Source organism: Oncorhynchus masou, chromosome 24 (genome assembly GCF_036934945.1).
Source record: "Oncorhynchus masou masou isolate Uvic2021 chromosome 24, UVic_Omas_1.1, whole genome shotgun sequence".
Classification (NCBI taxonomy): domain Eukaryota; kingdom Metazoa; phylum Chordata; class Actinopteri; order Salmoniformes; family Salmonidae; genus Oncorhynchus; species Oncorhynchus masou.
In genome coordinates, this window is record NC_088235.1 from 36,823,976 (window position 1) to 36,840,684 (window position 16,709).

Sequence of the window (16,709 nt, forward strand, 5' to 3'; positions counted from 1 at the left end):
TGCCTGAAGCTCACGTTCTAGGGCACGCACAGAAAATATCTTGGTAGTTCTGGACACGTCAGAGTGTTTTCTTTCGAAAGCTATCAATTATATGCATAGTCGAGCATCTTTTTGTGACAAAATATCTTGTTTAAAACGGGAACGTTTTTCATCCAAAAATGAAATAGCGCCCCCAGAGCATCAACAGGTTAACAACACTGTCATCTCAGATTTTCAAAATATGCTTTTGAACCATAGCAAATCAATCATTTGTGTAAGAGTATTGCAAGCTAGCTTAGCATTTTGCATAGCATTTAGCACGCAACATTTTCACAAAAACCACATAACCAAATAAATAAAATCATTTACCTTTGAAGAGCTTCGGATGTTTTCAATGAGGAGACTCTCAGTTACATAGCAAATGTTCAGTTTTTCCTGAAAGAATCTTTGTGTAGGAGAAATTGCTCCATTTTGTACATCACATTTGGCTACCGAAACGAACCGAAAATTCAGTCACCAAAACGTCAAACTTTTTCCGAATTAACTCCATAATATCGACCGAAACATGGCAAACATTGTTTAGAATCAATCCTCAAGGTGTTTTTTCACATATCTCTTCATTGATATGCAGTTCGTGGAAGCCTGCTTTCCCCTCAGAATCGCATGGAAAAATACCAGCAGCTGAAAATGACGCACCAATTTCGACGGAGGACACCGGGCGGACACCTGGAAAATGTAGTCTCTTATGGTCAATCTTCCAATGATATGCCTACAAATACGTCACAATGCTGCAGACACCTTGGAGAAACGACAGAAAGGGCAGGCTCATTCCTCTCGCATTCACAGCCATATAAGGAGACAATGGAAAACGGAGCCTCAAAAATCCTGCTGATTTCCTGGTTGCCGTTTCATCTTGGTTTTGCCTGTAGCTCCCATTCTAGGGCACCCACAGACAATATTTTTGCAGTTCTGGAAAATTCAGAGTGTTTTCTTTCCAAAGCTATCATTTATATGCATAGTCGAGCATCTTTTTGTGAAAAAATATCTTGTTTAAAACGGGAACGTTTTTCATCCAAAAATTAAATTGCACCCCCAGAGTTTCAAGAGGTTAAATCAGTAAAATTTGCATTTGCAAAGCTCATTCAGGACTACCCAGTACTGAATGAAGTCCCGCTTCCAGTGGGAATCCCATGTGGCTTCGGCCTTAGGGACATGTGAACCTGGTGATGAATGTACCCTAACATTTCAAACGACTGTTTAAACGTATGATAATCCAGACAATCTCAATTGATTGAATATCATCGCCTCATTCAATTTAATAAGTTAAATTGTCGAAATACCTTTTCAGGTTTTTCCAATTAAATTAGACATTTTAAACGTTCCCATATTAACCTAGATGAACTAACTTCTCAGGATAATTCCATTTTAATTCCCAGTTGCCTATACAGGTATGATTAATCATTATCATTGATAAATCAAGTAAATCTGCTTTTGCAAATTCATTCACATGCAACTCCCACATTATGATACAGTACTGATGGTTCATTAACATCTATAAATAGATTCAAATTGTCTTTTCATCTTACAAACTATTCCAAAACCCCAAATTCTCTCCTCTCAAATGTTCTAATAATGTGCAAGCTGGTTCCCACTCCCCCGCTAAGTAGCGAAACCTCACCCTGTAAAAGGTTTGATCTCTGACCTAAGTAGTGATACCAACCCTAACTTTGTCATTAGCAGAAAAACAGTAGAAATCACGACAAATGCTCTCCAAAATCAGGCGCAGGCCTTGTGAAGGTTATCTCCAGTCCCTGATGTCTTGCCATCCATAATTTGGCTTCGGTCCAATACCGCAGTGCACAGCTGAAGCACGGGCAGGACACAGTAGACATAAAGGGACAGGTGGAGAGAACTGGACAATTGATGACAAATGCAGAAAAGGGAACAATTCTGCTAGCTATGGAACTACGTTTGAAAACTGAACAATTAAATGTAATTGCAAAAACTTATGACGACGATAGAGCACAAACTCTTCAAAAAAATGGTTTCCTACAGGAACAAAATCGTCTTCTACAGGAACAACTCCATTTAGCCAAAACTAAATACGACGATGTCCACACAAAACTAGATCAATCTGACGAGTTATCTACAAACTTGATAACATGCATGCAGTTTTGTTGAACATTACTCAAAGTAACACTGTTCTACTCCAAATGCTGCAGACCAAAGATGATCAGTTAATGAACACAATGACTAAGTTGGAGGACAAATCAGCAGAATTCATTGAAGTTGCTGAGCAAATTAATGATGAGAGAACTCAGGTGATGAAGATGGAAATATTGATTTCTAAGCAAGCACAGGAAATCTCATCAATGAATCTCTCGCTCCTTACTCAAGACCTCTATCTGCAAAACATGACAGATAGGTTTGAGACCGAAAGGAGCCAGTGATACACTCACGTGCCTAAATTCAGTACTCTAAGTGCTCAAATGGAATCCGCAATGCAGCAGAATACCACCTATAATCTGGTGGAATTCCAGAACGATCACGCGCTACAGCATGACTACCCAACCAAGCAACCGGAGCTCACACAATAGCTCACAGGAAAACACTGTCAAACAAACTCGGAATGAACACCCTCAAGCTTACTATCATAGGCTTTGTTCAGCTTACTTTGGACTACTCACTGAAACAGGAATGGAAGAGCTGTTACCATTCAAAGAAATGTTTCTGTCAAACATGTATCCCACCTTCATTACCTACTTGGGCCCTACAGCCAATGTTGGCTTGCCTATCTTACAACTCAGAGAACTTGCAAGCACAGCTTTTGAGGCATCAAAAGCTCACAACGCTAAGAGCCCTGACCACACGGTTTCAGACCAGGAGCACTCACTCCAGTTAGAGGGTGCATTATCTGGTATTGGAGCACTGATAGATGAAGCAAAACAACGGTTTCTACTACAAAACCACAAATCCAATAACCTCTGCGGTCTAAATAACTGTAAATTAAATCGCCATTGAAACTACTACCGATACAATTGACCTGTTCACTTCATTCCTGCACCCTACCCACAAAAAGTGTCAGAGCACAAGGGTAACAAAGGGTTAAAGGACAATCAAAACGTAGACCAATGTTCCCTGGAAGTTCCACTACGTGAAGAACTAAAGCGAGAAGAATTTGAGAAAATGGTCAAAGATAAGTCAGAAGGACTAGACGGAGAATTGCTGGACACTATGTCCGCAGGAATTAACTGATTGACCATTAATGATGTTAAAAATTTAATTTCTCCTGCTCTCACTCGAGACTCAATCCATGGCCACCCTGATCAAGAAAGAAGCCCAGAGGCTTTGTCTATAGAATGTGATGCAAAGGTTGCGAAGAAAAAGGTCAAAAGCTTTGTTAAAGCCAAGCCCACTCAAAATCCGAAAAGTAAATCTGCCTTCACCTTGGACCGAAATGACACATCACGTCATTGCGAACGAACACTCCACTTTGTGGGGAATATGTCCACTAAGCATGAATCTAAACGGCCATACCTGGAAACAGTCCTGGAGGACTGCTTACCTTGTCATGCACTAATTGATTCGGGCGTGATGATATCGCTCATCTCTCAACCATTGTTCAATGATTTCAAAAGGGCTTTAAAGCCATCTAAACGTGGTTAATCTTGGAACTACCCATCCCGGATCCGGGAGAATTGTCATCAATTACACTAATTAGCATAGCGCAACGGTCAAAAAATATTACTAGAAAATATTAATATTCATGAAATCACGTGAAATATATTGAAACACATCTTAGCCTTTTGTTAATCACCCTGTCATCTCAGATTTTGAAATCATGCTTTACAGCCAAAGCAAGACAAGCGTTTGTGTAAGTTTATCGATAGCCTAGCATAGCATTATGTCCAGCTAGCAGCAGGAAGCTTGGTCACGAAAATCAGAAAAGCAATCAAATTAATCGTTTACCTTTGATGATCTTCGGATGTTTTCACTCACGAGACTCCCAGTTAGAAAGCAAATGTTCCTTTTGTTCCATAAAGATTATTTTTATACCCAAAATACCTCTGTTTGTTGGTCGCGTTATGTTGAGAAATCCACCGGAATAGCGCTCACGACAATGCCGAAAAAAAATCAAAATTATATCCATAATATTGACAGAGACATGGCAAACATTTTTTATAATCAATCCTCAAGGTGTTTTTCAAATATCTATTTGATAATATATCAACAGGGACAATTGGCTTTTCAGTAGGAGCGAGAGGAAAAATGACTACCTCTGTCTTTTACGCAAGAATCACTCTGAGAGCCCTCAGCTGGCCACTTACGCAATGTAGTCATTTACGCTCATTCTTCAACATAAAGGCATGAAACTACGTCTAAAGGCTGTAGACACCTTAGGGAATACGTAGAAAAAGGAATCTGGTTGATATCCCATTCAATGGCCAATAGGGATGCATAGGAACACAACGGTTTCAAAATAAGAGGCACTTCCTGATTGGATTTTCCTCAGGGTTTCACCTGCAATATCTGTTCTGTTATACTCACAGACAATATTTTGACAGTTTTGGAAACTTTAGAGTGTTTTCCACCCTAAGCTGTCAATTTTATGCATATTCTAGCATCTGGTCCTGTGAAATGGGCTGTTTACTTTGGGAATGTTATTTTTACAAAAATAAAAATAGTGCCCCCTTACAATCAGGAAGGGACTCTTATTTAGAAAGCTCTGCGTTCATATGCGTCCCTATTGAGCAGTGAATGGGATATCAACCAGATTCCCTTTTCTATGGCTTCCCTAATGTATCTAGTGTCACAATACATAATCAGGCTTTTATTTTGAAAAATGAGCATGAACGACAACATTGTGTCAGTGGTCAGCTGGAGGCTCTCAGAGTGATTTGTGCGTAATAGACAAATGCAACCATTGTTTCTCTCTTTCCTACTAAGAAGCCACCTGTCCCGGTTGATATATTATCGAATAGATATTTGAAAAACACCTTGAGGATTGATTTAAAAAAACGTTTGCCATGTTTCTGTCTATATTGTGGATCTAATTTGGAACACTATTCGGCGTTGTCATGACCGCAGTTTCCGGTGGATTTCTCAACAAAACGTGAAGTACAAACGGAGGTATTCCAGCTATAAAAATAATATTTATGGGACAAAATGAACATTTGCTGTCTAACTGGGAGTCTCGTGAGTGAAAACATCCAAACTCATCAAAAGTAAACGATTTAATTTGATTGCTTTTTTGATTTCCGTGACCAAGTTGCCTGCTGATAGCTAGGCACAATGCTATGCTAGCCTATCGATAAACTTACACAAATGCTTGTCTTGCTTTGGCTGTAAAGCATAATTTCAAAATCTGAGATGACAGGGTGATTAACAAAAGGCTAAGCTGTGTTTCAATATATTTCACTTGTGATTTCATGAATATGAATATTTTCTAGTAATATTTTTTGTCTGTTATGCTAATTAGTGTCAGTTGATGACAATTCTCCCGGATCTGGGAGAGGGAGTTCCAAGAGTTAAACAATATTTCTACTGTGGGAATGGTCCGTGGATACTTAAGGCACAGTCATGTTGAGTGTGTTTCATTTGATGATGAAGGACAGGAAACACACATAACTGTACCTCTGAATGCGTACATTTCTCAATTATGGGGTTTGCATCTAATTATTGTATAAAATTAACGAGTTAAGATTAAAATATTTGTGAAATGATGTAATGGGATGTTAACCTTTAAAATGAGAGAATTGTCTTCAATGTAAAGTTTAACTAGTCAGTGGCCACGCCCCAGTCAGGTCAGCCATTACATCAGGTGTCATAGAACTGCCCTTTTCTCTGAAATGTATAAAACCACCCTTGACGAAATGTACATTTCAAGCCAAAGAGACCCACGTTAAGCCAGACATCTCGATTGGTTAAGACCACACAAACCATAAGACTAGAAAACCATCCCACGTGGAGCATTGGCTAGATGACACAAATTACTAGTCTGCAGCTAGAAATTACGTAAACCTAGAACGAGAATACCGACAACATTTCTGAATGGTACTCTGAAGTATCCATTCTACAACCACAAAAGACTTTGTGACTTCAATGAAAGTTAACCATAGACTGATGAATCCTACTGTCACGTTCGTTGAAAGGAGTAGACCAAGAATAGAGTGACTAGATTTCCACATATTTTAATAAACTGAAACTCACCAAAACAAAACAATAAAGCACAAAACGAAACGTGAAGCTACTGGTGTGCACTCAGGCAACTACATGTAGACAAGATCCCACGAATACCAATGGGGAAACGGCTACCTAAATATGATCCCCCAATCAGAGACAACGATAAACAGCTGCCTCTGATTGGGAACCATATCAGGCATACATATAGACATACATTTCATCTAGATGACCCACGCAAGTCACTATCACGCCACAACCAACACAGAGAATAAACAGCTTACTATGGTCAGGGCGTGACACCTACAGGACATTCAAGGATTCCAACAATGACATACGGGCGTAAATATATATACATTGCAATTATTCTCAAATGAGCGGCCGTTCATGTGCAAAGGACTACCATTTCAATGAATATAATTATAGACTACGTGTAATGAATCCATATTGTCTTTTCCGTTCTTTCTCAGTCCCACTCCTTTCCTTTTGTCTACCAAGCTGTCATATCGGCTTAGTCCACTAGGGACTTTTTAATCATTATTAGAAACCAATATCTATTGTTTTTTCTGTTATGTATTTCTGTGATTATTTAGTTAGATAATAAATAAATAAATAAACCAATTTGTATATCACTGATTCATAATTTATGCTAGAGTTTGTGCAGATAACCAAGAATTTTACGACATTTGGAATGAGACTAACAGGGTAATAATAATACATTGATGAGAATGACTAATCGATCAGATATTAAAATATCTGAAGAGTTATATTCTGAAAATTATAGCTCTGTAAATCACATTTTCCGTGGTGCCCCAACTTCCTAGTTAATTAAGTTGACATTATTAGTTTAATCACATAATAATAATTACATAGATAATTTATTTGATAAAACAAGTCTTCACATTTAATGACAGTAAAGACATAACAATGTATATATATAAGCACAGTGCATTCTGAAAGTATTCAAACCCCTTGACTTTTTCCACATTATACACCTTATTTTCACGCCTTATTCTAAAACATATTATATAGTTTCCCCCTCATCAATCTACACACAATACCCCATAATGACAAAGCAAAGAGGTTTTTAGATATGTTTGCTAAATTATACAAATAAAATTTTCAGACCCTTTACTCAGTGGTAAGCATTTCACTATAAGGTTGTATTTGGCACATGTGACTGATAAAATTTGATTTGATTTGATTACATTTATCACAAGGATATAGCATTGCCAGCTACAGTATGTTCTTGCTAACTGTTATTTAGGCACATTTGCCACTAACACACCCTAGCTAGTAGTCCTGCAACAGCCAGGAAAGGTGGTATTGAGCATTTTCAACATGTGCATTCTCAAAGTTTGCATTCCTTTCTCACTCAACAATGATAGAGCGAAATTATTACAGCAAGGGACTCCAGGAAGCGGGTTGGAGCAATATCATTTGAAGGCTGAAACCTAACTCAGGAGGCGGGTAGTGGTAGATGCTCCTGAACTGCCCCCTCACAAGGTTAGAGCTAAACACACCCTACACATTCAGTCGCAACAGACATGGAAAAACCCAGGGCCCACTGCTCAGGGCAGGCTACATCCTGGTTTCAAGGGCATTGCAGTGTTACAAACAAGATGCCTGACCGGCACTGTAGATGCTGCTGCATGCTATCACAAGACAGGGAAATGTAAGCCTGAGAGTGAATCTACCAGCTTCAAGACAGTCAATAAGCACAGGGCTTCAGATTGTGTCACTTGTTGTCACATGGCCCTGAGCTCTGTGCCTCAAAGCTGTCCTATTTTTGGAAGGTAGTTAACAACAGCTCTGCTCACTGTAGCCACATTCCTACAGGGCACTCACCTTTTTGACTTTGTCATCCTTCAACTCTGTGAAGTAGTAGGCCAGAAGCTGTGCTGCGATCATCCTGTCCACCGATGTGGTGAAAGAATAAACAGAGAGCTAAAAAAAAGGGAAATCCCTGTAGTACCCTCTCCCTGGTGAGGAGGTTTAAAAAAGATCACAGTTTCAGTCCAAACAAAGCTAGAGAAATGGGTCATGTATGGGGCTCGCAACACTCTCTTCCTGGTTCCCAGGAAGTCAGACTACATGAAGTAATTTTAGCTTGAATGCAGATACAGGCAGCAGGAGAGCTGGGATGGGGACTGGATTAAGCCCTGCCTACTGCCTGTCCTCTGATTGGCTAAGCTGCTGAAGCCAGGGCCTCCTGCGCAGATCCCAGTTGACAGGATGACTGGCTGCCTGTTACACACACTCTCCTTCACTGGGGTGGTGGAGGAAATGAGGAAGTAGAGGAGGCCGAGAAGGAAGGGATAGAGAACTGGTCTTGATCCTTTTTTACTGTGCAAAATAGGAAACAAACAGGCATGTTCATCACATTGCTGTGGTGATGGATCATCTGGATTAAACTGTAGGCAGAGAGAGGGGTTACACATTCATCACGCTGCATTTTGCTACACTCACAATAACATCTGCTAAATATGTGTATGTGACCAATCAAATTTTATTTTATTTTATTTGTGATGGCTCATAGGGGTTAAAGAGTAGGCAGAGAGAGGGGTTACACGTTCATCGCATTGCTGTGGTGATGGCTCATAGGGGTTAAAGAGTAGGCAGAGAGAGGGGTTACACATTCATCGCATTGCTGTGGTGATGGCTCATAGGGGTTAAAGAGTAGGCAGAGAGAGGGGTTAGATTACAATTAATAATTATTGTCCTTGCTTTTTGGTTGGACCTAGGTCACTCAAGTGTCCTTTCACCTCTGAAGGGCTTTTTATAAGGGGGTCACTGCAGCTTGTCAGGGAGCTCATTTTACTGACTAATACTTATGTTGAATTCCTTTAATGTCGACTATGTTGCTGCGGTCTGTTAACTCACTACTGCCTACAATGGTCAGTTTTACAAGCTGCTTGAAGGAAATTTATCACAGCGTTGTAAAGGTTTAGTGCTGTTAGTGACAACAAAGATGAGGGGATTTGGACAGGTATTCTGTGAGAATCAATGGGGAGCATTAGGAGAACAGGTATTACCCCCAGGGATACAATCCAGATGATATTTTTGTTTGTCTTCATTCTTGACTATTTGAAACATACTATGACTTTGCCCTCAATTGGAATTTGCTTGGGTGGCAATTTGCCAGTCGAGTGGACTGCATTATTTGTAGATTTGTCTCATTATTTTTAAATTATTTGGTGCCACAAACATTTAATCCTCAATCTACCCACTGTCACTAGAATAGTGCTTTAGAGGTCCAGTTGTGTTGCAAAGTCACAGAAACGGACTATATGACCACTACAAATTGATAACATGTTTCTTTACAGTAATGTACTTTTAAACCAAAGTTTAGTTGGAATTTAGCTGCCTGTAAGTTACTGCCAAATTCACCACAACCCCTTTACAGTGTATGATATTCCATCAATACTAATAAAACAGGTTAATAATTTAAAATGTCAAAACTCTGTATTACCCACGTATAGTATACAATAGAGTCTGAGAGGGAGTGATTCTTATACATTGGATATGCATGCACAGACACAACCAATAAACACAGACTTTACAAACATAAAGCAATTTCCTGTCAGTGACAGATTCGGTTACAATCACCATGGGGACAACATAGAGTATAGGATGTTTACACAGTAGATAACAGAGGAAATGTTCCCCCAAAGAGCTGGGATAAGTAGGAATTCACACTGAGCATATATAATATCATTTTGATCATGTGCACAGCATGAAACACATTTTATGAGTTGATCATTCAAATATTAGCTTTATTTTATTGCCAGATATAAATTGAACAGTTTTGGCATTGGTGGGGAGAAGATTACAATAATATGTGTTTGGGTGTATGCCCTGTTCTGTATGCCCTATGCTGTGGAATATTTTTGATTATAAACTGGGTGGTTCGAGCCCTGAATGCTGATTGGCTGAAAGCCATGGTATATCAGACCGTACACCATGGGTATGACAAAACATTTATTTTTGATTACATTCATAACCAGTTTATAATAGCAATAAGGCACCTCAGGGGTTTGTGATATATGGCCAATATTCCATCGCTAAGGGCTGTGTCCAGGCAAAAGAACAGCCTTTAGCCACGGTATATTAACCATATATCACAAAACATCAACAAAACATCTTCAGCTCTGGGCAAAAGTGACATAAGTGGTTACTGAGGACCCCTGGCCGCTAGATGGCCTATGACCCCTAAAAAAAACGCATAGCGGTTGTTTTGGCAGTGTCTTAGGTGGAACTGCGTTAGAGCTGTAAAATCCACAACTGCTCCTGGCATAAAACCTAAAGCGGACATTCCCATTGGCTGCATGGAGTAGTATTAAGAGAAATCCCATGCAGCCTTGTTACAAGTTTGAACACTGGAATGTGAGATATAATCTACACCTCGATTAGTCTGATAGAAATCCTCCTTATTTAGTTTAATGATTTTCAATTTGAACGTCATTATTTCTATATATAGCCTACACTTTCTTGTTCTGAACTTCTAACGTGAGTGGGACAGGTGTGGCTTCGTGACAATGATCAAGAGCAGCTGCTAACCAATTTTGTCAGCACCAACGCAGTTATACCTGCGACACCACCAAAACATCAATTATGCGGGTGTTGGCTATCGCTGGTCAACGTTTGATTTGATTGAATCTAGGCCTTAGAATAGAAGAACACACAAGGCGCAATTTCTAAATTTGATTTTTCATCAGCGATTTTCCTTTTGTTATGTCAGTCACTGACAGTCACTCAATTAGCCCATGTCAGCTCACATGTTTTAGACTGGTAAGTTATTCTAGCCAGCTATCTAAACTTGTAGTAATCATGGCTGACATGTTAATGAACACATTTTCTTTGAGTTCACACTGTGCACCCCTCTACACGTTTATATAACATATGTGGTGTTTGGGTCCACTGGAACCGAGGGTAACTGTGGAAAAGTGTGTGTGTGTTGGGGGAGGGACACAATAAATAAATAGCTCCTTACCACAATCAATCAGTATGGCAAAAGTAATCTCTGCTCAGAGGGCCTTAGAAATAATTTTTGCAGACAGAAAACTACTGTCTTCCACTTTGGAAGATAAAGCATTTTCCAAATATGAGGATCGTGTGTCTGTTAATTCGTAGTCTGACAGTGAGTTGGAAGAAGTGAATGAGTTTGACCCTCAGCCAGCCCCAGGACCAGCCCGTCAGCAGCTAGCCCCAGGAACCGTCAGCAACCAGCTCATCAACAGCCTGCCTGAGGAGAAATAGGGATGTCAAAAATGTTTGAAATGTAATGGTCTTCTTGCCCAAGGAATGAGCCAGTACGCATGGCTGCCAATGTGATAAGGATGCAACCAGGGCCAACGCGGATGGTGGTCCACATCGATGGAACAGTAGTGGAGAGAGTAGCAAGTTTTAAGTTCCTCGGCATACACATCACAGACAAACTGAATTGGTCCACTCACACAGACAGCATTGTGAAGAAGGCGCAGCAGCGCCTCTTCAACCTCAGGAGGCTGAAGAAATTCGGCTTGTCACCAAAAGCACTCACAAACTTCTACAGATGCACAATCGAGAGCATCCTGGCGGGCTGTATCACCGCCTGGTACGGCAACTGCTCTGCCCTCAACCGTAAGGCTCTTCAGAGGGTAGTGAGGTCTGCACAACGCATCACCGGGGGCAAACTACCTGCCCTCCAGGACACCTACACCACCCGATGTTACAGGAAGGCCATAAAGATCATCAAGGACATCAACCACCCGAGCCACTGCCTGTTCACCCCGCTATCATCCAGAAGGCGAGGCCAGTACAGGTGCATCAAAGCTGGGACCGAGAGACTGAAAAACAGCTTCTATCTCAAGGCCATCAGACTGTTAAACAGCCACCACTAACATTGAGTGGCTGCTGCCAACACACTGACACTGACTCAACTCCAGCCACTTTAATAATGGGAATTGATGGGAAATGATGTAAACATATCACTAGCCACTTTAAACAATGCTACCTTATATAATGTTACTTACCCTACATTATTCATCTCATATGCATACGTATATACTGTACTCTATATCATCGACTGCATCCTTATGTAATACATGTATCACTAGCCACATTAACTATGCCACTTTGTTTACATACTCATCTCATATGTATATACTGTACTCGATACCATCTACTGTATCTTGCCTATGCTGCTCTGTACCATCACTCATTCATATATCCTTATGTACATATTCTTTATCCCCTTACACTGTGTATAAGACAGTAGTTTAGGAATTGTTAGTTAGATTACTTGTTGGTTATTACTGCATTGTCGGAACTAGAAGCACAAGCATTTCGCTACACTCGCATTAACATCTGCTAACCATGTGTATGTGACAAATAAAATTTGATTTGATTTGATGATTTGATTTGGTTCCTCATGTGCAGGACATTGTCTTCTTCTGAACTGTTAATCCCAGACACCATCCAGAAAATCACTGGACTGCACTAATTTGGAGGGAAGGTGTGTTTTTGGAATGAGATGGACCAAACTCATTTACATGCGTACTTTGGGGTTCTTAGCCTTGATGGTGTTTTAAGATCCAATGGGGAATCCACAGAATCACTTTGGGATGCAGAAACTGGCAGAGAACTTTTCAGTGAAACAATGTCTCTGGAAAACTTCCACGTTATTTCCAGGATTACCCACTTTGACAACCGAGACACAAGACCAGTTCGGCAGCAGAGAGACAAGCTGGCTGCAATCAGGTCAGTGTGGGACAAGTCCCCTGTTTTACAACCCTGGGCCCAATGTTACTGTTGATGAGCAGTTTGTCATTTAGGGGCCGCTGCCCCTTCAGGCAGAACATACCATCTAAACCCACAAAATATGAAATCAGATTTGGGCTGCCTGTGATGCTGCTTCATCATAAACTCAGCAAAAAAAATGTCCTCTCACTGTCAACTCTATTTATTTTCAGCAAACTTAATGTGTAAATATTTGTATGAACATAAGATTCAATAACTGAGACATAAACTAAACAAGTTTCACAGACATGTGACTAACAGAAATGGAATCATGTGTTCCTGAACAAAGAGGGGGTCAAAATAAAAACTAACAGTCAGTGTGGCCACCAGCTGCATTAAGTACTGCAGTGCATCTCCTCCTCATGGACTGCACCAGATTTGCCAGTTCTTGCTGTGAGATGTTACTCCACTCTTCCACCAAGGCACCTGCAAGTTCCCAGACATTTCTGGGGGGAATGGCCCTACACGCAGAACGAACAGTACGGCTGGTGGCATTGTCATGCTGGAGGGTCATGTCAGGATGAGGCTGCAAGAAGGGTACCACATGAGGGAGGAGGATGTAATGCACAGTGGTGAGATTGCCCACCCTGTAACGCACAGCGGTGAGATTGCCTGCAATGACAACAAGCTCAGTCTGATGATGCTGGGACACACCACCCCAGACCATGATGGACTCTCCACCTCCAAATCAATCCCGCTCCAGAGTACCGGCCACGGTGTAACGCTAAGTCCTTCGACTATAAACGCGAATCCGATCATCACCCCTGGTGAGACAAAACCGTGACTTGTCAGTGAAGAGCACTTTTTGCCAGCCCTGTCTGGTCCAGCGACGGTGGGTTTGTGCCCATAGGAGACATTGTTGCCGGTGATGTCTGGTGAGGACCTGCCTTACAACAGACCTACAAGCCCTCAGTCCAGCCTCTTTCAGCCTATTTGCGGACAGTCTGAGCACTGATGGAGGGATTGTGCGTTCCTGGTGTAAGTCGGGCAGTTGTTGTCCTGTACCTGTCCCACAGGAGTGATTTTCGGATGCAGTGATCCTGTGCAGGTGTTGTTAGACGTGATCTGCCACTGCGAGGACAATCAGCTGTCCATCCTGTCTACCTGTAGCGCTGTCTTAGGTGTCTCACAGTACGCACATTGCAATTTATTGCCCTGGCCACATCTGCAGTCCTCATGCTGCCTTGCAGCATGCCTGAGGCACATTCACACAGATGAGCACGGACCCTGGTAATCTTTCTTTTGGTGTTTTTCAGAGTCAGTAGAAAGGCCTCTTTAGTGTCCTAAGTTTTCATAACTGTGACCTAAATTGCCTACCATCTGTAAGCTGTTAGTGTCTTAACAACAGTTCCACAGCTGCATGTTCATTAACTCTTTATGGTTCATTGAACATGCACCTTACAATGAAGACCTGTGAAGTTATTAGGATTATTTGGATTTTTACAAATTATATTTGAAAGACAGGGTCCTGAAAAAGGGACGTTTCTTTTTTTGCTGAGTTTATGTGAGTGAGATGTTAATAAAATTCCTTAACTAAGTGTATTCATCATTCTAGATTTCTGCCGGTAGCAACAAGAAGAAGCGCAGCAATGTGTGTGGACCCAAGATGACAGGAAGACACAGTACACATGCATAAAGTGCAAGAAATACATTTGCAACACACACAAACAGTTAAACTCTGTCCCTAATTTTGTTTACAAAAATCACATTTAATTTTTAAAAAACGAATAGCGTTTTTATTGATAAATATGATCTCGCAGAGGTAAATGGCAAACATTAACCATGTATGCTGTCTTTATTGCTTGTAACTGATATAAATCAACATCTAAGTATGAAGTATTTTTACGTAAATTGTTATGGCTGTATTGTTTTAAAAACCCAATAATGTTGTGGGTCCATCAGACCCGTGGACATTGGGTGAATAACAAAAACACCACACAAGGGTTAAAACTGCAAAGATTTCTTTCCACCGTATGTAATACAGTTCATAACGTTCATTGTAAATATGGATATTTAGCACCCTAACAACTGCTCATTGGGATTTTAGAAATGCAATGTACATATTTACGAGTGCATGCCTTTGTTGTCCCTCTCTGTGATCGCCGGTCCATCTGCTGGACAGATTGTCGACAGAAAGTCTCTGGTTTGTCCACCAGAGATCAAAGTCTTCCATAGTTGTAGTTTGTTATAATGGATATGTCAGAGTACCATTCGGTCGGTCGACCGGTTGCGTTTACCAGACTAAAGTACTTATACAGCTGCAGCCTGAAAAATTGTTCTTTAGTTTTTCGATTTCTTAGCCATTTCAACGTGAGAATGATCACAACGTTCTCTGGTCTTGTCCTTTGGTAGAGTTGCCAAACATTTCAACATGTAGCGATAGCTTTCATGTTTTCTGGTCTCTAGAGTAGTTTGAACAACTTCACACACCAGCCTCATCCGGCATGTTTTGGTCTAGAGGTATAGCTATTTCAACATGAGGACCCTGTCCCGGGGGTTATCTTGACTATATTTAAATCGCCAACCATTTTAACATGTAGCGACAGCTCCATGTTTTCTGATCTAACGTAAATTTTGTCGGGAGTCCTAGATAAGCACTCGCCTTGGAGGGCGGTTCCATGACATTTGGGTATAATGTCTGTGCTCACGGGGGCGTGGCCACTGACTAGTTAAAACTTTATATGAAAAACCATACTCTCATTTAGAAGGCAAACATCACATTTCATCTTTTCAAAAGTAGTCAAACTTAATCGTTCATTTTATACAACATTCAGGTGCAAACCCCATAATTGAGAAGTGTATACAAACAAATAAACAGTAATGTGTGTCTCCTGTCCCCAAATGAAACAAACTCGACTTGACTGCTCCATAAGTGTCCACGGACCACTCCAACTGGTTAGAATACAGAAATATTGTTACATTATTTAACCTTTCGAGGTTACCGTACTGCAAAGTCTTTCGGTAACAAAGGGATTTACAGCTTTCGTTTTGGCAGAGTGGGGAAGGGACTTTCGGTATTTACGACCATCATAAACCTGTGGTGAGAGAGAGGGGGGGGGAGGATATGATCCTCTCCCAAAAAGGGTGCATCGTGCCATCTCTCTCATCCTCTCTTCATGTTCTCCATGGTTGAAAGAAAAGGGAAAGTCTTCGCCTCAATAAGATTAGATAATCTCAATGTAAATCTGTGCTACCAGATAGGATTAGCCGGGATTTAAGAGATGGTGATTCATTATATAATCAAACGGTGACTACGCTACTTTGCTGGGCCCAGTGTGTCTGAAGTCCTTCAGAACCACACATCTATGCTCATTCTCCTTGTGATATTTCTGACTGAAAGCTCTTACTGTTACAACATAACAAACAAGAATACTGAATACCCAAATATTTTCAGCCAAAGGTGCAACAAAGGCTACACTTAATCCTTAATCTGCCAGACACAATCATAATAATCATCCTAGGCTGTATACAGTATTTACAGGGGGCATGTATGTCAGTGCATAGTATTTATATTATTTACATGCCTATCCACAGGGGTGCTGTTTAGAATTTGGTTTTGCGAGGTGCCTCCTACAGCATACAGCCGCCCCTCTAACAAAGTGAGCTGAATAATTGGCCCAGGAGGCTAGATCACTGCTAGGACAGAGAGGGATTAGTGTGAGTGAGGTTCCCTCTACTACTGCGCATGGTCTGTTGACGAAGCATGCAGCTGCCCTGGTTTAACCCTTCCATTTAATCCCACTAGGGGCTTAATTTAGCCAATATAAGAG

At 40.8% G+C, this 16,709-nt stretch overlaps 1 protein-coding gene across 2 annotated transcripts in view; it reads right to left on the bottom strand.

Annotated features, from left to right (window-relative positions):
- Positions 1–8,274, bottom strand: part of LOC135512118 (hexokinase-1) — a 38,791-nt gene extending 30,517 nt beyond the window's left edge. For both annotated transcript variants that reach the window (XM_064933801.1, XM_064933802.1), the window contains exon 1: positions 8,008–8,274. In XM_064933801.1, coding sequence (XP_064789873.1) covers positions 8,008–8,070 — 63 coding nt within the window. In that variant the 5' untranslated portion in view covers positions 8,071–8,274. The remainder of the gene's footprint in view (positions 1–8,007) is intronic.
- Positions 8,275–16,709: the final 8,435 nt, after the last annotated feature.